General features: G+C 40.7%; 1 protein-coding gene across 2 annotated transcripts; it reads right to left on the bottom strand.

Annotated features, from left to right (window-relative positions):
* Window positions 1-50: 50 nt before the first annotated feature.
* LOC117722521 (sulfotransferase 1C2) lies at window positions 51-27,383 on the bottom strand. Of its 2 annotated transcripts, none has more exons than XM_076915405.1 (8): window positions 27,310-27,383; window positions 17,212-17,389; window positions 16,805-16,930; window positions 12,063-12,160; window positions 4,104-4,230; window positions 3,559-3,653; window positions 3,244-3,424; window positions 51-1,460 (listed from the first exon to the last, which is right to left on the bottom strand). In XM_076915405.1, exons 2-8 carry the CDS (start codon window positions 17,360-17,362, stop codon window positions 1,348-1,350), a joined length of 891 nt encoding a protein of 296 aa, XP_076771520.1. In that variant the 5' UTR covers window positions 17,363-17,389; window positions 27,310-27,383; the 3' UTR covers window positions 51-1,347. The 2 variants fall into 2 exon arrangements, with proteins under 2 accessions (XP_076771520.1, XP_034377607.1); XM_034521716.2 differs by lacking the exon at window positions 27,310-27,383 and adding an exon at window positions 23,617-24,252 and having other exon boundaries at window positions 52-1,460.
* Between the last annotated feature and the right edge of the window lie 604 nt (window positions 27,384-27,987).

Here is a 27,987-nt window from a genome sequence, read left to right as displayed (position 1 = left end):
ATTAAGGATGTTTCCCAGTATTTTATAGCTTTATTTTAAAAGCTTTATTTTAGCTCTTGGTTTTGGAATTTACATTCTGGAGAGAGAAGGACAGAATATCATGACAGAAGTACATGGCAGAGCAAACCTGTCCACCTCATTTTATTGACTTTTTCATGGGCAAGAGAAAAGGGAGAGGAAAAGCAAGGGCCTGGAGAACTCATTTCCTTCCAGGTCATGTTCCAGTTCCCCAGCTTCCACACACTAACTTCTACTACACTATACTTCTAATGGCTCTTGCTGGCAGTAACACATGCTGTGTCCAAGTCTGCACCACATGGCCTTTTGGGAAAAGTGTAGGTTTGAGTGGTAGAAAGCAAATGGCATTCTAGCTTATGCTATATACCCTGGATTCCTGCTCACAACACAGGCTCCTCCTACTGCTGCCAGCTTAGCACTGCTGCACTCTGCAACTAAAGTGAAAAGGTAAAAGCTGAGACATTGTGATCTGAAACATGTTTGTCTCTCTGTCTTCAGTGCCATCATTCACTCATGCTACATGCTGTATGCCCCACACTGCCCAGGTACTGGGAGTAAGAGATGCCTAAGACATGGAACTAGTCGGAGATGGGGGTAAGTATGCTGACAAGCAAATACAGGTGGACTCAGCCAAAGTGGGCAAAAGTACAAGCTTCTCCTCAGAAGAGGTGGCAGGAGATCAAAACTCAATTGGGTCCAAGCTGAGCACCAAGCCTCCATTCTGCTTTACTCAAGGCACAATCTGTGCTTCCCAAAGGCCACCCTCATGCCTTTCTTCTGTTTCCTTTATGACCCAGAACTAGGGCTTCCTTTACTAAGGTTTGGATTTCTGAAATCTTCTTGGAGTCCTTTCCTCACTCTCCTCATCTCAGGTAGAGCAGGTTCCAGTGACCATGTTGCAACAAGCTGTCCACAAACTGATTCTTTCTATTGTAACCAGGCAAAACAGATTGAGCAGGAAAGACGTTAGAGTTTCATGTACTTCATTTAGATGATCTCTATTTTTTGTGTGTTTTCCCTTCAGGTAGCTATTTCAGAGTTAGAATCCGAGCTATACCTTCCAGAAGAATGCCAACATAAAATTTATACTACTCCAGTTTCATTATTTATTATTTATTTATTAGATCATTAAAGCTGTCTTACTGATTTATACTGAATAGTGGAGAAAGAATACATTGGACATGATCTGCTTTCATGAATTGAAATGTGATGTTGGTCAACACAGAGTCAGAGCCACAGCCTTGGAATTTACAGTATGCTTCCAGAGCTTCCTTTGGCTAGGTTGAGGCTTGCAGATAGACTCTAGTCCTTGATATCTTCACACCTTGATCAGAGTTCCATGCAGAAGTTCAGAGAGGTTCCGCCCATCCTTTGCTTATAGATTTCGTCAAACCTCTCATTCTGGGCCACAGTAAAGTGGTTTTTCCAATCACCCACGGTTCCTAGAAGACAAAGCCCAGACAGAAGCATCAGTCTCTGATTGACAGACCTTGTGTGCCTGACTGGAGTATGGAGTGCACTGGAAGTGTCCTGACAGGAGCTCAATTTCTCCCCTGTCTGAGAAGAAGTCCTAATTGTCTTTGGCTTCTAAATCAAGTGATCAATTAATTCAACGTGTCCTGGCTCTACTTTGGTACTTACATATACTAGATAGTCATAGTTATAAAAGTAAACAAATGATAGATATATAATCATACCAGAAGATTTTAAAATGTTATATTGGCCAAAGATCCTGGACATAAGAAAATACATAATCTGATGTTCCATGTATATTTGATCTAAGAGAAAGCAAAATAAACCTACAGTGAGAGATAAAACATTGTTTTCTGCAGGAAGAGATTGCTTTAAAAGGATATTACCAGATATTGCCCAAGGTGATGGAATTCTTTGCTTCTTTGATTCAGGTACTGATTGAATAGTTTTCTTTGTTTATAGAAATTTATTGAACTGTAGAGTTAATTTCCTTGAATTGATTTTTATGTAGATTGCATTGTTAGAATGAGATACTATTTTTCAACAAGCACTGATTAAAATAATTTAAGACAGGGAGATACTCTTTGTAATATCTATGATTCTTGTGGAAATTTTCCAATTTGATAAACAAAAATGTTCATTATAGCATTGATCATATAATATAAACATAGTATTTGTAGTTTCTATAATTAGAGAAATAATTTGATGAGCAACAGTATGTCTAAAACTCATGTACAAACTGTGATGTGTAGAGATTTGTGTTTCTTGTCCTGGAGAGATGGCTCATATCCTAGTAAGGAAAATTGTATAATGTAACCACAATTTGTGTTATAGTGCACAGATTTCTGTCATGGTATCTATGTTTGTGTTTCTTTGAGCCAAAGTGAGCAAGCAAAGAAGCAAACACAAGTGTATACAAAGAATGCTGTACATGGATGGGCTGGGAAAAAAAGGCTACTTGTCAAATCCTCACCAGAGATTAAGAAAGAAAAGAGGTAGAAGTGTTTGATTTGTTTCAGGATCTGGGATACTTGGTATACTGCAAGGGCAATGAAATGAATTAACTTATATGCTCAAAAGAAAAGATGTTCTGGAGCAGTGTATAAATGCCAGACCTGGTTACACTGCCGTGAAAAAGAGAGATATATGCTAATGAGGCAGAGAGAAGGGCTTCATTCTGTATCTAGCTTATTGCAAGGAGATTTAGTGAGGATCTATGTGAAATAGTATTGATTTAACAATTATTTGATGTATTAATTTAAAAATATAATAATTTTCACTTAAAACTGGACCAACAGGGCCAATCAGAATTCTTTCAAATTCGAGAAAACATTAAGAGGCTGGGTCACAGTAATACATGTTTAAAGTCCTGAAACAGTCAAGATTCATTATTCATCGTCAAACTAATTTATGCACAAAAGCTGAAACAGGGCAGCAGCTATGGAGTAGAAGAAAGGCACATGAGTGGAAGTCAGAAATTGTACATGTAGACACTAGCTATACTAACAAGAGGTAGAGCTTTACAGCAAAGTGGTACCTGCCTAGTTTCAAGATCGCAGCTCTGATCAGTCTAACCTCAGGCAGGGTTCCCATTGAGGTGTGCACCAAGGATAGCTCTGGTCTTAGTTGTCTGTAAGACTTGCTTTGTAGAGTCCCTTGTACAGTAGGAATAAATCTATAGCCTTCTTAGAATCATAATATGTGGAGTGGAGGGTGACGGTCTAGAATTAGAGATAAAGAAGCCCCACAAACCTTTTCTCATGAAAGGGGAAATGGACTGGTCCAGGATAGATTTGGGGACGGTAGAACGATTGGTCATAGGATTCTCTTTCATTTTCTCAAATGATGTCTCCAGGACAATTTTATCCAAAACATCTTCATCTAAATTCTTTCCCATAAACTGCATTACCTTCTGGATTTCATGCTTTGGGTCCTGTGAGTGACAGTAACATTAAGTTGAACTGGAAGAGAGTTTTCATGCTATCATGTGTTTCCAAACATCACTGTCAGAACCACATTCCTAAGGAGACTTCCCTCCTCCTGATTCTGAAGCAGTAATTTACTTACCCTCTTTATATCTTCATAGAAGAGGAAGAGAATCTGGTATTTGCCTCGAATGTCCCACCATCCTTTCACATGGTCAAACCAGGATCCCCAACTTACTGTAACAGACAAGAACAGTTTGCATGTCCACAAACTTAGGAGAGTCAGATAGTTGGGCTGCCTTTTTCAGTTGTTGCTGTTGTTTTGGTTTTAGTTTTGTTTTCTTTTGGTTTTTAAGCTTAAAGTACATCAAAGAAGGAAAAATTCTGTATCAGATACATCTCAAGGGTACCGAACTGATTGATTCTGAAATAATGTATTTTCGGTCAGTCTTGATGTTTTCCCTTAATATGATAATTAAATTGGCATCATGTTGATTATGCATAGTCACTTGCACCCTCGTTATGACAGTGACACATGGGCTGAGGGAAGTCTATAGACCAGGAATCCACAAATAAAGGCTTTTAAAATAAGTACCGGACACTTTGGGGAGTCAACTCTCATGAGTAGCTCTCCCAACTCAGCCTCATTGGAGTAAAAACACAGGGGCACAGAGCATTTTTATTTACCTTTTCCATTGATGAAGGTTTCAAAATATTCATTCCAGGTGCCTGGATCTGGGAGCACCTGGCTCATCCTGTAGAAGTGGTAGTAGGAAACCATGCAGTCTTTAGCATTTCGAGCCACATAGAGGAACTTTGGAGAAGAGAGGTGGGTTAAAGGGACACAAAACCGCGAGGTTCTGAGTTCTTGCTCTGGCTGAGTCCTCTTGGGGAATGCTCAGCTCTCCTGCCCTGGCAGCAAGACTCAGTCTAGAGCACTGTTGCCCACTATGCTGCGTCCAGCCCAGCCCTAACTCATTAACAGTTACCTCAATTCTTGACTCCCCCTTCGTTACCAGGGGATAACTCCTCCTCTACAAACTCTGACCTGTTACCAAACTAAGAAGCCAATGAGCCTTCCAGAAGAAACCTCGGTTTGGTTTCTGGGAAAGCAATAGCTCCACCTGGTGTTTCGATGTGAAGTAGCACCATGGATCCTACACACTGTGAGCATAAACTTTCTTCCATAATGATCACTTTTGAATCTGTGTGTTTTCACACAGAATAAACAAATGCCAGGTGCATTTGAATAAGAGCCCTACTGGGAGACCTTGTCACCTTGCTAGACACCTAGACAATGGTTTCTCCAAGTCAACGTACTGCTGTGCTCCAATGGGAAGAATTTTCTACAGTTTTGGTTTAATTTTTTTTTCACTTGAATTCTTGAACTTTGTACCTCAAGTTGTCTTTCATTTCAGTATTTCCTGACATCTTATGAACGTCTTCTTTCCTTCACATGTATGTGACTACTACGCACATCACATGACTTTTGCCTTTCCTCAGCCCTCATTCATCCCCTTTCCAAGTTCATACATTTCTCTACTCAGATGCACATAGTCTGGGAGTTAGGCTAGATCTGGTTTTTAATTTTCAGTGTTTTATATATAAGTCTCTAAATATGTATATATTAAACATACATATATAATATATACATATATGCCTGTGCAATTATGAAACACCATTTTTATTTGCCTGGCACTCTTAATGGATAAGTTGGCTGGCTATCAGAGATTTATCGGTAGTTTTTACTAGATGTTTGTGAGTCCTACCTTTGTAATATTATCTTTTTGTTCTGATTTGTTTCTTGACCTCAAAGCCTCACCCAGGCTTACACTATGCTCTGCCTAGAACTCTCTCTGCTGGGAACACCAGCTGACAGACTCAAGAGAGCTTGCCCAGTCAGTTTCTGCTTCATGCTTTGAGGACCTGATCTGTTGTCTGTCCTTTTGTCTGTTTATCTCTCTCCATCCTTCCATCTACCTGTTGCTTGCTATTTATTCTTTTTTGTTTGTTATATATACTTAATAAACTCACTCATTCAAAACTGAAAATATAGCCACTGAAGATTATTCTCTGTACCACAGAGCTCAACTCTTCCACCTATGTATACATGGAGGATGCTTGACCATTGTACCTCTGCTCTCTCTCCTCATTCGTCTATTTCCTTGTGCTTAGACTTTATTCCAGACCCTGTGCAAACATTAAAATTAATGTTGCTGAATTACCCAGGGCATCAAATACCACTGCACAGCTCCCGGATAATTATGCTTTTCTAAATTTTTTTTCCATTTTATTTCTTGTAACTTACGAATTTTTGTCAACTTACTTGATCTCAGTTGGACAACACTAAGGAGGCGTTCCTCAGTGGTTTCCTGATAGCTGGACTCAGTAATGCCAGAAATAGATTTGTCATTCCTCACACAGCTTTACTGACAGTAGACAAGTAATTTGATCATGGGAGTCTCAACTATACTCCTGCTATCTAGAAATATTTTAGTCCTTTTAAAAGGTGGATTGGAAGACATGCAACTGTGTAATTTTTCTATAGTTTACTTTTCCCTAATAAAAAATAAATTTTGGTATATATGAAACAGGTAAAAAACAGAAATATTTTAGTCCTTTAAATGATCCTTAAATTTTAAATTATGTAATGATTTTATGTATATTGATGTTTTGCCTGTTTGTATGAACATGCTCAATGTGCATGAAGTACCCACAGAAACCAGAAGAGGGTATCAGATCCCCTAGAACTAAAGTTTCAGACAGTTGTAAACCTCCACATTGGTGCTGGAATCTAAGTCTGTGTCCTCTAGAAGAACAGCCACTGAACCATTTCCTCCATCCTTTTTTGTCTTTCTCTATTTCCCACTTAGAAAAAGAATACCCCCTTTTGGCTGGGGCAGACACCTAGCTGGTCTGCTCCTGTGAAGACACCATATCCTGAGCCATCCTAGAGGAAACACTGCATTCAAAGCAGAAAGATTTCAGGATCCCAGAAGCAGCCTGAGTCCCAGGAGCTCTTCCAACCAGAAGCTTGGGATCATAGGATCACAAAGACATCTGGGCTCTAAGGAGTTCTGACATAAGCAAGATAACTGAAAAGACAGGCTCCAGTAAGAGACAATGAGTATGGGTAGCACTACAGTTAACAAGATGGCTAAAGGCAAGTACAAGAACATAAGCAATAGAAAACAAAGTTACCTTACATCATCAGACCCAGTTCTCCCACCATAGCAAGTCCTGGAAACCCCATCACACCAGAAAAGCAGGATTCGGAATTAAAATCACTTCTCATGATGACGGTAGAGGACTTTAAGAAGGACATAAATAACTCCCTTAAAGAAATACAGGAGAACACAGGTAAACGGGTAAAAGCCCTTAAAGAGGAAACACAAAAATCCGTTAAAGAATGGAAAGAAAACACAACCAAAAAGGTGAAGGAATTAAACAAAACCATTTGGGATCCAAGAATGGAAGTAGAAACAATAAAGAAATCTCAAAGAGAGACTACCCTGGAGATAGAAAACCTAGGAAAGAGATCAGGAGTCATGGACAAAAGCATCACCAACAAAATACAAGAGATAAAAGAGAGAATCTCATGTGCAGATGATACCATAGAAAACATTGACACAACTGTCAAAGAGAATGCAAAATGAAAAAAGCTCCTAACCCAAAACATCCAATAAATCCAGGGCACAATGAGAAAACCAAACCTAAAGATAATAGGTATAGATGAGAGTGAAGACTCCCAACTTAAAGGGCCAGTAAATATCTTCAACAAAATTATAGAGAAAAACTTCCCTAACCTAAAGAAGATGCCCATGAACATACAAGAAGCCTGCAGAACTCCAAATAGACTAGACCAGAAAAGAAATACCTCCTGTCACATAATAATCAGAACACCAAATGCACAAAACAAAGAATACTAAATGAAGTAAGGGAAAAAGGATAAGTAACATATAAAGGCAGACCTATAAGAATTATACCAGACTTGTCACCAGAGACTATAAAAGCCAGAAGATCCTGGACTGATATCATACAGACCCTAAGAGAACACAAATGCCAGCCCATACTACTATACCCAGCAAAACTCTCAATCACTATAGATGGAGAAACCAAGATTTTTCCATGACAAAACCAAATTTATACAATATCTTCCCACAAATCCAGCACTACAAAGAATAATTGAACTCCAACACAAGGAGATAAACTACAACATAGAAAAAGCAAGAAAGTAATCTTCCAATAAACCCAAAAGAAGATAGTGCCACAAACATAATTATACTTCTAATAACTAAAATAACAGGAAGAAACAATCATTTTTCCTTAATATCTCAACATCAATGAACTCAATTCCCCAATAAAAAGACCTAGTCTAACAAACTAAACATACATACATACACAGGATACATAAACAGGACCCAGAATTTTCCTGCATACAGGAAATGTACCTCAGTGACTAAGACAGACGCTACCTCAGAGTAAAAATCTGGAAAACAATTTTCCAAGCAAAGGGTCCCAAGAAACAAGCTATAATTTAGAACTTAATTTAGAATTAATTTAGAATTGAATTCAGAATTTAATGAAAATGAGGACACATCGTATCAAAACTTGTGGGACTCCATGAAAGCAGTGCTAAGAAGAAAACTCATAGCTCTAAGTGCCTTCAAAAAGAAACTGGAGAGAGCATACACTAACAACTTGACAGCACACCCAAAAGCTCTAGAACAAAAAGAATCAAGTACACCCAAGAAAAGTAGAAGACAGGAAATAATCAAACTCGGGGCTGGAATCAACCAAGTAGAAACAAAAAGAACCATCTACATTTGCCATGAACAATAAACCTTTGGAACCCATAGTCTTTCTCGTGTCATTGGGGCCTGTCATCTACTGTCATCATGGAAGACCTCTCTGCCTTCCAAGCCAAGCAATCGCAGGGCTCAGCACCAGAGCTCTCTCTGTCCCCCTCGCCTCTCTCAGCAAGTGGCCATGCAGTGCACTCCCCACCTCTGTTCAGCAGTGGTCCATCGGCGTCTGAGACCCCCAGGATTGAGGCTAATTGACCCCCCGGCTGCTTCCAGGCTCCGGGATCCCCCACGAGAACTCTGCCCCAACCCTGAGGAAACCAGGCTGAGTTTGCTCCCTGCCCTTGGTGCAAGCCCCTCTGAGTCCCATTGGTGCGATGTGAGACAAATGCAGCCAAGCTTCCCACATGCACTTTTGCTTCTCACCTCCTTCCTGAGGCACCCAACCCTGGCAGAAGATGCACAGACCAACAACACAACACAGACCCACATTTGCACACCCAGGAACTGCACACGGGCCTTCAACATCCCCCCTCACCGCAATACCTAAAGATAGTAAAAGCAATATAGAGCAAACCAGTAGCCAACATCAAACTAAATGGAGAGAAACTTGAAGCAATCCCACTAAGATCAGGGACTAGACAAAGCTTCCCTCTCTCTGTTTACCTATTTGATATAGTACTGGAAGTCCTAGCCAGAGCAATTAGACAACAAAAGGAAGTCAAAGGGATACAAATAGGAAAAGAAAAAGTCAAAATTTCACTATTTGCAGATGATGATATGATAGTATACTTAAGGCACCCCAAAACCTCCAACAGAAAATTCCTAGACCTGATAAAAAAAAAAAAAAAAACTTCAGCAAAGTGGCTGGATATAAAATAAACTTAAACAAATCAGTAGCCTTCCTCTACGCAATGGATAAACAGGATGAGAAAGAAATTAGGGAAATGACACCCTTCACAAAAGTCACAAATAATATACAATACCTTGGTGTGAATCTAATCAAGCAAGGGAAAGATCTGTATGACAAGAACTTCAAGTCTCTGAAGAAAGAAATTGAAGAAGATCTCAGAAGATGGAAAGATCTCCCATTCTCATGGATTGGCAGGATTAATTTAGTAAAAATGGCCATCTTGTCAAAAGCAATCTACAGATTCAATGAAATCCCCATCAAAATTCCAAATCAATTCTTTATAGAGATAGAAAGAGCAATTTGCAAATTCATTTGGAATAACAAAAAACCCAAGATAGTGAGAATTATTCTCAACAATAAAAGAACTTCTGAGGGAATCACCATCCCTGACCTCAAACTGTACTACAGAACAATAGTGCTAAAAAACTGCATGGTATTGGTACAATGACCGGCAGGAAGATCAATGGAATAGAATTGAAGACCCAGAAATGAAACTACACACCTATGGACACTTGATTTTTGGCAAAGGAGCTAAAACTGTCTAGTGGAGAAAGGACAGCATTTTCAACAAATGGTGCTGGTTCAACTGAAGATCAGCATGTAGAAGAATGCAAATCAATCCATTCTTATCTCCTTGTACAAAGCTCAAGTCCAAGTGGATAAAGGACCCTCACATAAAGCCAGATACACTGAAACTAATAGAAGAGAAGGTGGGGAAGAGCCTCAGATACCTAGGCACAGGGGTAAAGTTCCTGAACAGAACACTAATGGCTTATTCTTGAAGATCAAGAATTGACAAATGGGACCCCATAAAATGCCAAAGCTTCTGTAAGGCAAAGGACACTGTCAATAGGACAAAATGGCAACCATCAGATTGGGAAAAGATCTTTGCCAATCCTACATCTGATAGATTGTATATACACAATATATACAAAGAACTCAAGAAATTAGACTTCAGACAACCAAATAACCCTATTAAAAATGGTGTACAGAGCTAAACAAAGAATTCTCAACTGAGGAAACTCAAATGGCTGAGAAACACTAAAAAAATGTTCGACATCTTTAGTCATCAGGGAAATGCAAATCAAAACAACCCTGAGATTCCACCTCACACCAGTCAGAATGGCTAAGATCAAAAACTCAGGTGATAGCAGATGCTGGCAAGGATGTGGAGAAAGAGGAACACTCCTCCATTTTTGGTGGCATTGCAAGCTGGTACAACCACTCTGGAAATCAGTCTGATGGTTTCTCAGAAAATTGGACATAGCATTACCTGAAGACCCAGCTATACCACTCTTGGGCATATACTCAGAAGATGCTCCAACATATAACAAGGACAAATGCTCCACTATGTTCATAGCAGCCTTATTTATTATAGCCAGAAGCTGGAAAGAACCCAGATGTCCTTCAACAGAGGAATGGATACAGAAAACTTGGTTCACTTACACAATGGAGTATTACTCACCTATTAAAAACAATGAATTTGAGAAATTCTTAGGCAAATAGATGGAACTAGAAAATATCATCCTGAGTGAGGTAACCCAATCACAAAAGAACACACATGGTATGCACTAACTGATAAGGGGATATTAGCCCAAAAGCTTGCAATACCCAAGATACAACTCACAGACCACATGAAGCTCATGAAAAAGGAAGACCAAAGAGTGGGTGCTGTGGTCCTTTTTAGAAGTAACAAAATACTCATGGGAGCAAATATGAAGACAAAGCGTGGGACAGAAACTGAAGGAAGGGTCAACTGGAGACTGTTCCACCTGAGTATTCATCCCATGTGCAGTCACCAAAGATAGACACTGATGTGGATGTCAGGAAGTGCATGCTGACAGGACCCTGATATAGCTGTATCCTTAGAGGCTCTGTCAGAGCTTAACATATACAGAGGCAGATGCTCACAGCTAACCATTGACCTAATCACGAGGTTTCAAATGGAGGAGTGAAAGAGACTGAAGGAGCTGAAAGTGTTTGTGGCCTCATGGGGAGGGCAACAATACCAACCAACCAGAGCTCCCAAGGTCTAAACCACCAGCCTGGGAGCACATAAGGAGGGACCCATGGCTCCAGCTGTATATGTAGGGGAGAATGGCATTGTCAGGCATAGGCGGGAGAGGAGATCCTTGGTCCAGTGAAGACTGGATGCCCCAGTGTGGGGAAATTCAAGGATGGGGAGGTGGGAGTGGGCAGGTGGATGGGCACACATCCTCATAGAAGCAGGAGGAGGGGAATGGGATGGTGGCTTCCTGGGAGTGAGAGGACTGGGAAAGGGGATCACATCTGAAATGTAAATAAAATATCCAAAAAAGAAAAAAAAAAAAAGAAAAGAAAAAGAATACCCTTAGAAAAGTTATGGATTTCCTTCCTCATCCTGGGATCTTAGCTCCATACACTGTAGGCTTACTCTACCCTTATACACTCCTACCATAGTCCAACATCCTGAATGTCTCAGGAACATACTAGACAAGACACTAGGGTACACGACAGAGTCTTAGAAAATAAATGAAACAAGCCTGGAGGCTGCTGAATCTGCAGCCAAGCCTCCTCTGGGGCTCCACTAGGATTTACCCTTTAAACACCAGTCCTTTACACTTGATCTGCTCATTCTCATTTGTGCTCCATTTTATAAGTCTTCCCATAGCCTTCAGCCTATGGTTCCTGCTCCCCACTCCCAGTCTGCTTCACTAAGGAACACATGATCTCCAGCACCTCAGTCTGGCCTCTGCCTTCACATCATATTTGCAATCATCCAGGGAAACACCCTACTAAGTCTAGTCTGGTGTTTGACTTTACTGCAGAGTATTAGGTCTCAGAGGTAGAGGATAGATAGTTCTGAGGAAGGTATTCTCATCCAGGCTCTGGAGGCCTGGATCTCTGGGCTTCCTGCTCCAGTCCCCATAGGAAATACTGCTATCTTACCTTACAGTTGTTTGTCCAGAAAGATGGTGGCAGTAGCTGAGTGGGAAGATGGGTCCTTAATATCCTTGGAGCTGGCATCTCGTTAGCTTTGTCCACACCTGTAACCAAATTTAGGAGATGCACAATGTGTCCAGAACATGAGAATATTCACTCCAGGTGCTGCTCAGAGAAGACATCATCCACACATGGATTCTATTTTTGCCTTTGGGAGTCAGGACGAGCTGAAGAAGAATATTAGTATTGCTTCTGTGTTTGTAAGTTTACATAGCTTAAGAGCTGGATTCCAGCTTTGAGTAAATTTACTGTCATTTTGTACAAGATAAGATGGAGGCTTAGAAAAGTGTGTGTTATTAAGAAAATTCAAACAAGCCTGCTCCTCAGCACATGCACCATTCCCCAGGTGTAGACTTTTTCTTCTGTAAAAGAAACAGCAAGCCCCCACTAAGAACTTACATGTTCTTATCTCTAAACCCACAGAATACAAAATTTGCTGGGTCCTCAAATTATAGGAAGAAGAAAGACTCCATTCTTCCTTCTTTAAAAAAAAAAAAAAAAATAGAGGCCCAGACTACCAGTCCCAAGGATATCAGAAAGCCACCAATGGTAACACATCACACACTTGTGTAGTGTGTTCCACTGAATAAATGTTCCTCACACATATCACTGAAGTTGTAAATTCCAACCCTGGGATCCCTCCTCCTCCTCCTCCCCCTCCTTTTCCTCCTCCACTCCTTCCCCTCCTCCTCCTCTTTCTCCTCTTTTTCTCCTCCCCCTCCTCCTCCTCCTCCTCCTCTTTTTCTCCTCCCCCTTCTCCCCCTCCTCCTCTTCCTCCTCCTCCTTCTTCTCCTCCCCCTCCCCCTCCTCCTCCTCCTCCTCTTCCTCCCCCTCCTCCTCTTTCACCTTATCACTATCCTCCTTCTCTTCATCCTCCTCCTTTTCCTGTTGCTGTGTAGGAATCAGAGACAGCCTGAGTTCATGAAACCCCCCAATTCTTCTGAGACCTATAAGAATGAACTCACATTCTACCATGTTGCGTGAAGTCTCATCAGAGCCCTTTCATGCTGCTGTCTGTCATCTGTCTGTATCATTCATGATGTTAACAATTCTCCTAACAAGACTTTCACCTTGAAGGAAACTCCTCTTAGTGTCCCTTTCAACACCCACACCTGAAGTCTTTTATGGAAACCTCAAGGAATTCACTCTATCACTTTGAAGATGATGAGCTGGAAGCCAATGATAACCAAATTTGTTTTACGAGTAAGAGCCAGTTAGGAATAGAGAGCAGGCTCTTTACCTCTCTGCCAGCCAGAGTCAAACCTCCTCTCTGGTTCTGTGCAGTGATGTTTCTTCTATAATTCCCTTGCTGACACATGATTTATAATTTTTGCACTTCTATTTACAACCCTTATAGGGACTTGCTCTGTGAATCATTGAGTTAAACTGAGGTAAGGGGAAATAAAGATACTGCAAAATCTCCCTAAGGTCTTTCCTTTAACCTAGGAATCAGGGTTTTCAAGTAATGCCAGTGGAGAGCTTAGAGAATTAATCCCAAGTTGCTTCAAGGATTGCCATGAATTCATGCTGTTAGGTGGCACATTTGAATCTGGACTGTGATCCCTCTAAAATGGTAAAGATTCTCATATATGAATAATTAGAAAGCTTATCACACAAGAAGCAGAGGTACTTAAAAATTAGAATTATGACTGATAATAAGTGGCCTTTAAGTGTAAATGTACAGCAGAAGGGCATGCTGTGAAGTTATGTTCCACCTTACTTCTATGATGTGAGGTCTGGAAGGTGACCAGGTATAATGCTTACTTTCCATTGTCAACTTGACTGGACCATGAACTATATCTCTGTGTGTATATGTTCATGGTGGGGTTTCCAGAAAGGCTCAACCACATAACATTGGCAGTCTGATGGGAAATTAAACTAAATAGAAAAGGGTGAGCAGAGCATTAGCATCCATCTCTGCTTGCTGACTATAGACTCCATGTGATCGGCTGTCTCAAACTTCATGACAGATTCATAATGTGTCTTGAAATTTGAACATCAAGCTTAAAAGCCCTAAAATGCTGTAAGCAAAGCTTAATGAACCATTCTGAGGGAAATGTGGAAGAGCACAGTGCCAAAAAAAAAAAAATTAGATAGTGGAGGCCCACTCATGAGGTACAGAACTGCTCTTACAGAGAGCTAAGCTGGAGGTTATTTTATTTTGGTGAAGAATCTGGCCACATACTGCTCATGTCCTAAAAATTTGAGTGAGTTTAAATTCACAAATAAGGGGCTACTTGTTTAGCAAGGAAATTTCAAGACTAGAAAGTGTCATATTAGAGTTATTGCTCATGGGTGGTTTTTGGTTAACAGTGAAAGAGGGCAAGTAAAGCAGAAAGTAATGAGAAGTGTGCAGTTTGGTACAAGAAGGAGGAGGAGGAGGAAGAGGAGGAGAAGGAAGAAGAAGAGGAGGAGGAGGAGGAAGGAGGAGGAAGGAGGAGGAAGGAGGAGGAAGGAGGAGGAAGAAAAAGAAATGTGATTTGAATTAAGGTTCAGAGAAGGCAGAACAGAAGTGGCTGTTAGAGTTGGCCTCTTTGAAGAGATATGCCTCTGGGAACCAGAGTGAAGGGTTGCTGCAAGGCAGAAAAGCTGGAGAGGCTGTGTTGACAGCTACCCTCTCTGGCCAATGCAGCTGTGCCCAGTGATCCCTGTGGAGATTGAGGCTGATAATTCTGACTTTCAGAAGGTCAGAACACAAAGCATATATCTGTGTCTATCTGGAAGTTGAAGTGTTTGCCATCTTAAGAAAGGATAAAGGAATAAAAATTTATCTACTGATAGAGGGTATCTGGGAAATTTCTGTGCCTCCTTTGGCTGTGATGCATTAAAAACAGCCTTCCTTTTTAAAAATATTTTTGTTAGATATTTATTTTTACATTTCAGATGTAATCCCCTCCCCCCCACACACACAGGAACCACTTAGCCAATACCCACTCCTGCTGCTTCTATGAGGATGTGCCCCCACCCACCCTCCCACTCCCACCTCTTCACCCACGATTTCCCCCACACTGGGACATCCAGCCTTCACTGGACCAAGGACTTTCTCACCCACCTTTGCCTGACACTGTCATTCGACCTATCCTGGGTTTTTTGTTATTCTAAATGAATTTGCAAATTGCTCTTTCTATCTCTGTGAAGAATTGAATTGGGATTTTGATGGGGATTGCATTGAATCTGTAGATTGCTCCCAGCAAGATGGGCATTTTTACTATATTTATTCTGCCAATCCATGAGCATAAGAGATCTTTCCATCTTCTGAGATCTTCTTCAATTTCTTTCTTTGGAGACTTGAAGTTCTTGTCATACAGATCTTTCCCTTGCTTGGTTAGATTCACAGCAAGGTATTTTATATTACCTGTGACTCTTGTGAAGGGTGTCATTTCCCTAATTTCCTTCTCATCCTGTTTATCCTTTGAGTAGAGGAAGGTTACTGATTTGTTTGAGTTGATCTTATATCAGCCACTTTGTTGAAGTTAGAAAGCAGCCTTCCTTAAAAGTGAGAAACCACACACTATCTTCTTATTACCTGCATAAGCTTCATATCACAATGTCCAGTTGGTCTAGAAATTAAGGTATTATAGATGGAACATGTTCTAACACAGATCAAGAAAAAATGAGGAAACAAATCCTATGAAGAAGAGTTAAAGAAGACAATTGGGAAGAGTACACCAACCAAAATCACAGTCAGGCTATTCTGTACTAAAGTAGACAAGTCACAGAAAGGATGGACCAGAAGTGGGACTACAATGCAAATGGCCACCTACACATCAAGGATTTCTAGAGACATGAGAGCTAGACAGGCAGAAAGGATATCCTGACACAAAGATATCCACTTGCCTGGGTTACAAGTTCCTAAGTATATCTGATCAGGAGCTTTCTGTCTTGAAACATTGAATGAATTTATCAAAGCCTGACAATGACTGTTCCAGGAGTGCCATATTTAACACTAGAATGGTCCTGACTTCTCACAGCAGCAATTGCAAGGGTTCCAAAGTTTCTGTTCACATCACTTAGTGATGTGATTATTTAAGATTGCTCCTCAGTCCTGATTTCTGCCTTCTGGTTGTCCTTGTGAACTTTCCTCCATGTAGGAAAAGAAAAATTATCAGGTTAACTTTATTAACTTTATGTGAAAAATAGCTTTTTAATGATTGCCTCCTCCTGTTTGTATGTGTGTGTGTGTGTGTGTGTGTCTGTGTGTGTGTGCACATGTGCATGTATGTGTGTGCATGTGTATGTGTGTATATGTGCGTGTGCATGTGTATTGTGTACATGGGTGTGCCTGTGTGTGCCTGTGTGTGTGTGTGTGTGTGTGTGTGTGTGTGTGTGTGTGTGTGTGTTTTGAATCATCAGACCCTGTCCAGAAAGCACTTGGTTATAAAAGAGTAGAGTATTGAGAGTAAAGGGGTGTGAATTGCTGATGATTAGAGTTATGTGCCTTCTTCCCTTCTGTAGATGCACATGACCAGAGCAAAGGTATACTGAGAAAATAAGGAAGAATTTTACCTATGCATCTATCTTCCTTGCTGACTCACATTTAGAGATATGTAAAGAGATGCTGTTCCACATAACAAAGAAGAGGGGAAGGGAGGGAGACAGAGGGACAAGAAAGAAAAAGAGGAAAAAATGAATAGAGGAGGACAGAGATAAAACAGGAGAGGAACATATATGAAGTCAGGGTCTCTTACCTGATGGCTGGGGTGGCCGTGCCCACTCAATAAAAGGGTGTCGGTGTTGAATGATGGTTCTCTGGCACTTCTCTATATCTCCATTCTGCTCAATCATGTCCACAATTTCTTGAATCCATGTTGTCCCTGGGGAGACCGTAAAGATTAAGAGTCAGAAACCTATTTTTCTTCAAGCATACAAATGAAAGATTGTGGATGCAGATATTAGCTTCACCTTCCATTATAACCAGGATCCTGTTAGCTATGGAAGGAATACGTTTGGATCTGTGTGAAAGGTGGAAGAGTAGAGACAAAGTTCACCTTTTGCCAAGAAAAATGAATGGTAGAGAAGATTAAGCTTCAAAACTTAGGTGAAGAGTTCAGATAGCTCAGAGGGTGAGGCTGGGGCTATCACTCTACCAGGTTACCTGATTTAGGGTAAGTACAAATGAGGAGGTCATCTGGCTTGGCCTTAAAGGTCTGAATCTGCCTCCAGTTGTCCACAGTTGGAGCTTGCAGTAGGATCCCTCCTACCTCTTCCAGTTTTGTTTGTCTGCTCAGTTCTGGGGTCAGGGCCATAATGTCTCAGGGAGGAGGGTCCTGTCCCTGTGCGAAAAAATCAAAATGAAATTCTTAAAGTACTGTGCTAAAGCATACACAACACATGAAAATGACTCTTAACTATCATAAGTGGATGGCTCAGTGGCATTAGTAATATTCCTGCTGTTGCATGTCCATCATCACCTTCCATCTCCTGAAAACTTTTTTCTTGCTTAGATGGAAACTAGGACCTCATTAGTGCTGAATCTCTGTTCTCTGGTACCTGGCTACCAATATTTTCCCTTTCATCTCCTTAAATTTTACATGCTTTAGAAAAGTAAATCCATTTTTTCCTTTTGTGAATGGTTAATTTTATATAGTTGAATATTTTAAGGATCAGCTGTATTGTGGCCTACCATCAGATTTTCTTCCCAATTAATGCTAACTTTTATTGCATGCCTCCTTGTAGTGTTGTTTGTTTATCCATTTCCCTGTCCACGGGCACTTGGAGTACCTCCTTTCAACTATTGTGCTGTAAACATGGTGCACAAGTATCTAAGCTCCTACATTTATAAATTTGGGGTTCATAATTCAATGCAGATGTGCAAAATAGTATGTTCATGGTTTTTTTTTTGAGAAATTGTCATAAAACATTTCTACAGTAGCTGTATCATTTAAGAGGTCCACCAGCAGTGTATAATACTCTCTAATTGTCACTGACATGTATCTCCCTTAAATGTCCATCCCAATAGATTTGTTTTACTTTTCCTGTCAGGATGTGGAAGGGTATCCTGGTTCTTGGGTTGTGGGTTTGGCCACTCCCCCAGAACCCAGGCTCCTGACACAGGTCTGATCTCCATTCAACCTGCACCCTTCAGTCACATAGGATGCAGGTAGAGGGCGTGATTAACAGGTCTCCACCTCCAGAGATTAAATATTAATGAGTTATCTAAAGGCCAGGGGTGTAGCTAATTGAGTTATTCCCTCCCCTTTCACCCCTCCCTATTAAAGCCAGGCTCCCCTGGATTTTGGAGGGGAGCACGAACGACCTACACCCATTCACCACGCCATGAACAATAAAAGCTTTGGAAAACTGGACTCCACGTGTCTCCTGGTCTTTCCACCAGGTTCCCAGCCTTTGGAACCCTGAACCTTCCCAATACAACCACCAGCCTGCCCATGGCGGCTGTGTGAATGTGGGACCCTCTGCCAGTGGTGTGGGAAGCCCCTAGGGCCCCGCTGCTGGCCCTCACAACTTTGTCCCCGCAGCTAGAGGTTTTATCCCACATTTTCCTTCATAACTAATGGTGAATATCTTCTCATGTGCTTACAGTCTATGTTTTTTTTTTTTCCGGAGTGCATATTTTTGTGTATTTTTTTTCCGGAGTGCATTTGTTTGCTATTGGTTACTATACCTAGAAACTTGTAAATATACAAATAGGAGGGCAGGAGGAATGAGCCTCTATCACTCAAGTGGCTATTGTAGTTTCCGAAGACATCTACTACTGCTGCTCAGAGGGATGACAAGGTAATGTTCAGTGACTGCTTTAGTGCTACACTGAGTACCTTTATTATATTTATTATAAGCAATTTGTTTTTAATTTTTACTTAACTCAAGCCACAGGACATTAGGAGAGAAGGATCTTTATGGAAAGTTTAACAGTAAACAATTGCTGGAAATTGGATAAAGAAAACTAACTCAGCCAGTCCAGCAAGTGAAAGAAAGGAAAACTGGGCCCAGGCTGATCAGACCAACTATCAGGGTGACAAATTCCTAGAGAAAGCTGAGTGGATGCAGTGCTTTTAGAAAATCATAACCTATTTTTTCTTAAAAGCATTTCAAATATGAGCAGCAGCTATAGTTGTAGTATGAGAGAGAGAGGGTGGACTTCTCATAAACCCCTGAGATGTGATATAATCAGCTTCAGCAGAGGAAAATAGAGTATTGCCATCTCCCCTTCCTTTCTTTTCTTTCAAGGGTGAGAGTAGAGAGGGTCTCACTACATTTCCCAAGATGGCCCATAACTCACTGTGTAGCCCAGGCTAGCCTTGAATTCCCAGTTCTTCTGCTTCAGTCTCCTAGGTGCTGAGGTGACAAGTGTAAGCTACCTCGCTTGGTTTAGAGCACTGACACTTCTAACAGACCTTCTATGTTAGGTCCTTCCCTAAATTCTTCCTTCCCTTTTAATTCACATCACAATTTTAGCATAAGTGATAATCATCCCTCTAAATATCAGAAGGCTTACAAAACACTAAATCAATGGCTTGTTCAGGACCCCAGCTAGTATCTATCTACTTATCTCATCATACGTCTTTTAAAATTGCTTCATTTTAAGTTGTAGCTATGCCATGAAATGTAAGATGCTCCTGCAATCAGCCCATATTCACACACACACACACACACACACACACACAAAACCTAACACAGGAATTGTTATTACTTAATGTATTTTTGTCCATCTCAAGTATAAATTTTGGTATCGAATATAACAGTTTTCAAAGACATTCTCATTCTAAATAGAACTTTGATGGTGTATGTAGGAGTCCTCAAAGAATAGTGATGATGCAGTTCCCACTACCAGCCTAGAGGCAAAGGGGAATAGATGTCAAGGCCTTTAGAAGCCGAGGGTAAATTGGAGGCAGCAGCCTTAGTCCTTCACCTCCACCACAGAACTAAGGCTGATGTCCAGCAGATGAACTGAAGAGAAATGTTTTTCCCAAGCCTCTAGGAGTGCAAAGTGGCACCTTCATTTTACCCAGTGACTGTGACCTGCTCAGACTTCTGACCAACAACAGTTAAAGTGACCAGCAGTGTATGAGGGCAAGCAACATGACGGAAGCCAGCAGAAAGACTGTGAGTTTGAGGCCCATCTAGGTCACAGTAAGACTGTTTCAAAGGATGAAACCTGTGGGTCTAGAAAGCCATGCAACCTGGGCAACCAATATAGAGCAAGAGTAAGGTTAATGTGTCCAAGCCCTAAAAATCTCATCCTAAGACCAGCAAGAGTAGGACTACTTTCCTCCTTGTTCTATGCCTACGTGCCCTGTGCACATAAACCATATGATTCCCACCTCTGCCACCCTTGGGGTAATCATGTAACCTAATAACAAAATTATAGATTAAACTTCTCTCTCTCTCTCTCTCTCTCTCTCTCTCTCTCTCTCTCTCTCTCTCTCTCTCTCTCTCTCTCTCCTTACAAGGATATGTCCAGGAAGTAGATATTCTTCTGCATGCAAATGAGCATTCCAAGCACCTGGACACTGGCCAGTAATGTACCCTCGCTCTAAAAAACCCCCTACCTACTACCCTCATTACCCCCAGTAAAAAGAGAGCTATTTCACTAAAAACCATCTCTGAAGAAGGCTATTTATCCCCTTGCATTCATGCTGGCTAAGACCCTGTGAAACCCACCCACCAGAGTAAGCTTTATTCCTTTCAGTCCTTCCCAGTGCACAATGGTGCCTGGATACCAGACCTAAAGGCAGAAGCAGACCTAAGCTGACACAAAACAAAATAACAATAAAGAAAAAGTTCAAGTTAATAAACTCATCCTTTTTTTTTTTCTAAACAGGGTCCTGATATATAATATCATGTACACCAGATTGGCCACAAACTTGCCAATATCCTGCCTCTGCCTCTGCCTCTCTGTCTCTGCCTCTCTGCCTCTCTGCGCCTCTCTCTGCCTCTCCTCCTCTGCCTCTCCTCCTCCGCCTCTCCTCCTCCGCCTCTCCTCCTCCGCCTCTCCTCCTCCGCCTCTCCTCCTCCGGCTCTCCGCCTCCGCCTCTGCCTCTCTCTGCCTCTCTCTGCCTCTCTGCCTCTCTCTCTCTGCCTCTCTCTCTGTCTCTCTCTCTCTGCCTCTCTCTCTCTGCCTCTCTCTCTCTGCCTCTCTCTCTGCCTCTCTCTCTCTCTGCCTCTCTCTCTGCCTCTGAAATGCTGTGATTACAGACATGTACTACTACATCTTGTTGTGTCATTTTAAACTTCTCAATTTGTGAGCAACAGAAAACTGTTAACATAAACCAATATTGCAAAAGCACTGTTGAATATGAGGGTTTGAATTGTGTACCTCCACAATCACATGTTGAGAACTAATCTTCATACTTTAGAATGTAACAGTTTGAGGCAGGGCCCTAAAGATGTGCTTAAGTTGAGATGAAACTCCAATTCTATCATACTGGGGTTTGTCATAGAAGAGATTTAGAACCACAGAGAAACACCAGGGGATGTACAAAGGAAACAACATGTGTGGACATAGTAAAAGATGCCACCCTGCAAGCAGAGAAAAAGGCCTGAGAAACCATACTGGCAGACACCTTGATTTGGGACATTTTGTGGGAAATTTTTTTGAAGTTGAGCAGACTAGGATAATCTATCTGTTCAAGGTCAGAAACCAGCTGTTTTATTGAACATTGGAAAATAAAAGAAATTAATTATCTGTCTTAGTGTTCCTTTGTTACTTGACCAAATCTTGCTAGCTGGATTTAAGTAGGTTCAGAGTTATGACCTAGAGGTAAGGACTGAAAATCTTCAGTCCACAGAGACCAGCTCTATAATGGACTTTGTGTGATATACAGGTAAAGCTGAAGGGCAGGGTGAGGCCATGGAAGTATGTAGAGTGAGTCAGGTTTGGGCTGATATATAGTTCTGTAGTAGAGGTCCGTCCAATGTGCACCATGCCCAGCTTGACAATGTTGGGGTGTATAGGTTTCTGAATGCATGATCTTACACTGATACAAAAGCCACAGGCACTCAGGTGAAATCACATTCTCAATTTGCATATGTTCCCAGAATTGTAGCTAATGTTTAGCACAAACATCACTTCGGCTGCCCAGCAAAAGCAGTGATCATAGGGGAAGAACTGACTACAGCCAACTGTGCTGCTGTGTACCAGTGCCTGGCAGGTTGGTTACAACCAATGCTTAGAATGATGACACTTTCTACCTCTGATAACCTCACGGAAGGTCAAGAAGCACACCGGTGGAAATGCACCTGGCATCTGATGGCCCACAACATGCAGGCTATGAGACAATAAAAAGCTCTCCCTTTGGCTTTTACTTAGAGGTTGCCTCAACTATGGTCTTTGCTATTTTTAGAATAGGGCAGATAGACTCACAGACTTTCCCAGGCAGCCTCCTTTTCATCCTGCCAGGCCAGGTCCTTGTGGCCTTTTTTGTGAAACAATCTCTAGTCTTTTCTGTAGAGTTAACCTTTCATTTTGTATTCTGAGATGGATCCTCACACTGTCCTCCAGATAGGCTTTGAAATCATAGCAATCCTCCATCTTCAGCTGCAAGAGGATCTAACTTTGCATGTGAACTTTACAGATCTTATGCCATGGTGCTATGGTTACTTGTTTATATAAGTTACCTCCCTAGGCAGAAGACCTGGTCAAGTCCCTTTTATAGGCCTAGCTTGAGTGGTAGCCAAAGAGTTATACAAAAGGAGGGTCCCGTGTGGTGAAGAAGTAGTCACAGTCAGAGAAGTCTAGTGAGCTGGCAAGAGGGGAGGCTTTTTGGGGGGAAAGGTTCAGAGTGCATAAAAAGATAGTATCTTGGAGCGGAATCTGCATGAATTTCTAAGTTGAACTCAGCCAGTGTTGTCTTCACATGCTTTTTATTATTTTTCTTAGGTTTCTTGGGACTTAGTATCTTGACTGCCCCACCTGGGGATCTATCCCATATACAGACACCAAACCCAGACACTAATGGGGATGCCAAGAAGTGCTTGCTGACAGGAGCCTGATATAGCTGTCTCTTAAGAGACTTTGCCAGAGCCTGGCAAATACAGAGGTGGATGCTCACAGGCAACCATGAGACCAAGCATGGGGTCCCTAACATAGGAGTTAGAAAAAGTACTGGAGGAGCTGAAGGGGTTTGCAACCCATAGGAAGAACAAAAATATCAACCAATCAGACCCCCCCCCCAGAGCTCCCAGGAACTAAACCAACAACCAAAGAGTACACATGGAAGGACCCATGGCTCCAGCCGCATATGAAGCAGAGGATGGTCTTGTCAGACATCAATGGGAGGAGAGGCCCTTAGGCCTGGGAAGGCTTGATGCCCCAGTTTAGGCAAATGCCAAGGCAGGGAGTCGGGAGTGGGTGGATGGGTGAGTGAGCACCCTCAAAGAAGCAGGGGGAGGGAGGATGAGATAGGGGGTTTGCAGAGGGGAAACCTGGAAAGGAGATAACATTTGAAATGTAAATAAATACAATATCCAATAAAATAAAATAGAAAAAAAGAACATACACCAACAAGTTAGGCCAAGTATTTCAGATAAGCTGTGTTCTTACCTTCAAGCTTTACTTGTCAGTAATCCGAAAGTTGGACTGCCCAGTCTTCAGTGAGTACAAAAGTACATTTAGAGAAAGAAGGAAAGTATTTCTCGTGTATGGCAAGCACAGAGGCTCAAATTCTAGTGTGCCAAAAGTACCCAACCTTTAGCAATCAATCTTGAAGGCTCTGCAGTCAGTGTGATTAGCTAGAGACTTAATCAGCAGAGTCAAGACTACAAGCAACAAACCTTGGCATCTTCCCAATGAGGAAGTAACTTTCACTGTATAGTGATCGGTCTATGGAACTTTACTACTTTGAGTGCTTGCAGACTCAAGGCTGTTTAGACAAATGCATAGAGGCAAACACACTGTTCCTCAACCACTCTAAGACCATATGACTCCCCACTATGTGCAGGCTCCCGGTTTTGTAGTAGAGTCCCCATGTGCTTGCTGATTGGTCTTCTTCCTCTCTAGTCTGCTAGAGTTAAAATAGGAAAAAACTAGAGTGTAGCCATGCTTATAATTCAAAAAAAAAAATCTCTAGCCAGGAGGTGGTGCACGCCTTTAATCCCAGCACTTGGGAGGCAGAGGCAGGTGGATCTCTGAGTTTGAGGCCAGCCTGGTCTACAGAGTAAGTTCCAGGACAGCCAGGGCTACACAGAGAAACCTTGTCTTGAAAAACCAAAAAAAAAAAAAAAAAAAAAAAAAAAAAAATCTCCAAAAGCCGCCACATTGAGCCTTTTGCTCAAAACAGTCTGTGCCTAGTGAGTGCAGCCGTATTAAGTTACTCAAATCAACTGCATGAGGCTGATATACATGGCCCCTACTCACCTTTCAAGACTCGTGATGCAAAGCTGTGCCAAACTAAAAAATTATTAACCAGCAAGTTTCACTAAGTAAACTAATTCCCAACATTCCCTTGCCTATGGTGAAAAGAAGCTTAAAACATGAGTGAATTTAAAATGTATTTTAGAACATGAGTCCATTATCTTAGTCTTACTGGCTTTCTAAAAGAAATTTTTTTCTTCTACCACAAAAGCTAGTCTTAGTTACTTGGGTCCTGCTCTGTTGGCAAGTAAATAAAACTGTATTCAGTAATGGGGAAACTAGAAAGCTGGCTGCAGGGTCTCAGGCATCCAGTGGGACCTTCTTAGAGATTTCCTTTTTACATCTATACAATGTGAGGCATGCTAACTGCCTACAGTTAGATAAAAACAAAAAGACAGACAGACCCACCTGGCACAGACTAAGTAGTTACAAATGCTGGCTTTTTCCTTTCTTCACAGAGTATAGTCATTGACACACACATGCAGAAGAGACAGAAGTCTAGACCTAGAGCTTATGTGTGTGTTTATCTATACTCACCTCATCCTGTGATAGATATACTTGCATGGAGGCAAACTATATTCTTTGCTGTTCTTGGCTACCTCAGATCAAACTGAGCTTATATTAATCTCTTCTGGAAACTTCCAAATTTGCTTTAGCCATGAAATTAAAACTTAACTCAACTTTTGATTCTGTAATACCTCCATGGCTGATATGTCTTCTACCATCTCTTTTCTAAAGGAGGTTTTCTTTGTTGACTTACAAGTCACAATTGCCATGTAGCAGAAGTCCTTGTATCCTAGTATCTGTGTGGAGATATCCTACATGGCATGTAACTATGTTCATACTCAAAGTGTCATGTTAGACTCTTTCTGCCATATAACAGTGCCATTCATTAACTGAACAGGTATTTATTGCGGGTGATTGTAAAGAAGATAAATCCATAGTTTCTACTTTGGATTTATTTGTATTTATACAAATGTATTTAGTGAGCATTGATTGAAAATGATTCCTTCATGGTCACAGTGATAAACTAAAGTGCCACGCACCCCTCCAAAACCTCTATCTGCTTCCTCTACAACACAGCAAACTGTGGACCACTAACCAGATGCCAGGCAATGGGAAAACAGAAATGGTACACAGCTTACCACACTTAAAACAGACAGCTAGAAATCAGGGAACAGAGAGAGTGAAAGTCCTCAAATATTCAGTCATTTCTGACAGCCCATGGGTCAAGTAAAGAGATCTCTAGAAAAGAAAATCTGTATATATATATATATATATATATATATATATATATATATATATATATCAATAAGTGCATCAAATGCAATTTTATAAATTAAATGCTGTCTATTAGGTCTAAATATACAGATTAATCACCATGATGACACTGGATTACTTTAGTACCCCATTCTCAAAACTTGAGAATTTGTCCAGACACAAACTAAACAGAGAAGCATTGGAATTGAACGAAATCATAACACAAAAGGACAAAAACTATCTTACAGTACATCTACCTGAACATTAAAACTATACTTTTTTCCTCAGCAGAACAAATAACTCTCTCCATTATTGACCATATATTAAAACAAAAAGCAACTTTCAACAAACACAGGCAAATTGAAATAATTTTCTGCATTCTATCTGAACATAATAAAATATTACAGCTTTGAACACCTAAATGAAAAAACAGTCAAGAGATCAAAAAAAAAAAAAACCAATAACTTAATGATACATCCAAAAGCCTTAAAAAACAAGAACAAATCAAACCCCAAATCAGTAGATGAAAAGACAAAATCAAAACGAGGACAGAAGTTAATGAAATGGAAGTAAACAAAAACTTACAAGGAATCCATTAAATAAAAAAAAATTACATCTTTGAAAATATAAACACCTTGGCAAACCATATGTCAATCTAACCAAAGGAAAAGGAAGTCACATGTCGGAAGCCCTGAATGAAGGCCTAAGTAAATATGTGTGTTGACAGACCCAAATTAATAAAATGAGAAATGAAAAGAGAGATATTATATAAATGAAATTAAGAAAATTATAAGAACATATTTTAAAAACCTCTTTCCCACTAAACTGAAATGTCTAAAAGAAACAGATGAATTTCTAGAAACACTTGACATATCAAGATTAAACCAATAAAAAAAATAAGTAATTTAAACAGATCCTTAACTTGGTGATGAGACTGAAGAAACAATAAAACATGTCCTAAATAAACAGTGCCAAGAATCAGATGGACTCACTGCAGAATTTTAGCTCTTGTTCAGAGAACTAATTAGAATACTATGGAAACTACTCCACAAAATGAGCCAGCAGATATAAAGGACAGGTATAAAATGCTGACTTCTGGAAACGAGAGCTGGCAATGCACCAACCAGCTCAGAGCACATGTGATTACCTGTGTAAGACCTGTACAAGGGCAGCAAATCAATTTTCCTGTAGCAGCAGTCCCTGTGTCCTACTGTCTCTGTGGGGATATCCTATACTACATGCAACTATTTCACACTTGAAGTAGCTTACAAGAATCAGTAAGTTCTGTGTCAGGGGACTCATGCCTTCTTCTGGCTTCTGTGGACACAGGAAAAGCACTCAAGCATAAAAAGAAATGACTCTAAAAACCTTTTTTCAAAAAGACAAATAACATTTTTCTTGTTAGCCAAGATCATTTGAAATTTGCACTTGTCTATTAACGAACCAACACCACCACTCACCTTCCTTTCAAAATGAGTAGTCTATTTTCTCATATTTTTGGTTGTGAGCCTAGCCTTTAATGACTGAGCCATCTATTCAGTATATTGTCTATTCAGCATTTAATCCCATTTCATTTAAAGGACTAAGTAAAGTTAAGGCTATAAGCTACCTTTAATTACTTACAGTTACTGTGTAATGGCAAGCAGTAAGTGTCAGAAAGAAGAATGTCTTTGACCAGAGTCTCTGACCAAAGTCCTACTTCAGAATAGTAACTGCCCTGATCCAAGGTTAACTGACAGCACAAGAATCGTCCCACACTGACCCTATCCTGGAGGTATAAGAATATCTTGGCATGAGTGCTTTGGCTTTCTTCAGGAAATCACATACCAGTGTTACCATTTTGTATTATGATTAATAAGTTTACTTTTGATAATATTGGCCACATGTAGGTTTGAAATAAGGATTGGAGTTTTATCCTCTGGAAGAAAGAGCATGCAGGTTGAGTTAAGTCTCAATGTGAGAGGAAAGTGACTGAAGCATATTTCTTGACCTCCCTTCAGGGGAGGAAGAATAGTTCGCTACCCTTATGTCTTTTGAGACGTAAGGGGACCATTGGTGATGGCTACTAGCTTCTGGAAACATGTTCTAGTTAGAAAGTTAAAAGGTGCTATGAACAGGTAATAGGAGGCTTTGAATTCTACAAAAAGATGGAAAGAAATATTGATACTGTCCTAGTAACTGGTGATGGCTACCATTCATTCATTCAATATTGGTTGCTCTCTAGGAACTGTATCAGACATGGAGGCGTGTGCAAAGAAATAAATGTTTAAAAAACATGATTTTTGAAAACTTGGCACCTGT

The sequence above is a fragment of the Arvicanthis niloticus genome, chromosome 17 (genome assembly GCF_011762505.2).
Source record: "Arvicanthis niloticus isolate mArvNil1 chromosome 17, mArvNil1.pat.X, whole genome shotgun sequence".
Taxonomy (NCBI): Eukaryota; Metazoa; Chordata; class Mammalia; order Rodentia; family Muridae; genus Arvicanthis; species Arvicanthis niloticus.
Note: the sequence above shows the minus strand (reverse complement) of the source record. Positions and strands in the feature narration are given on the sequence as shown.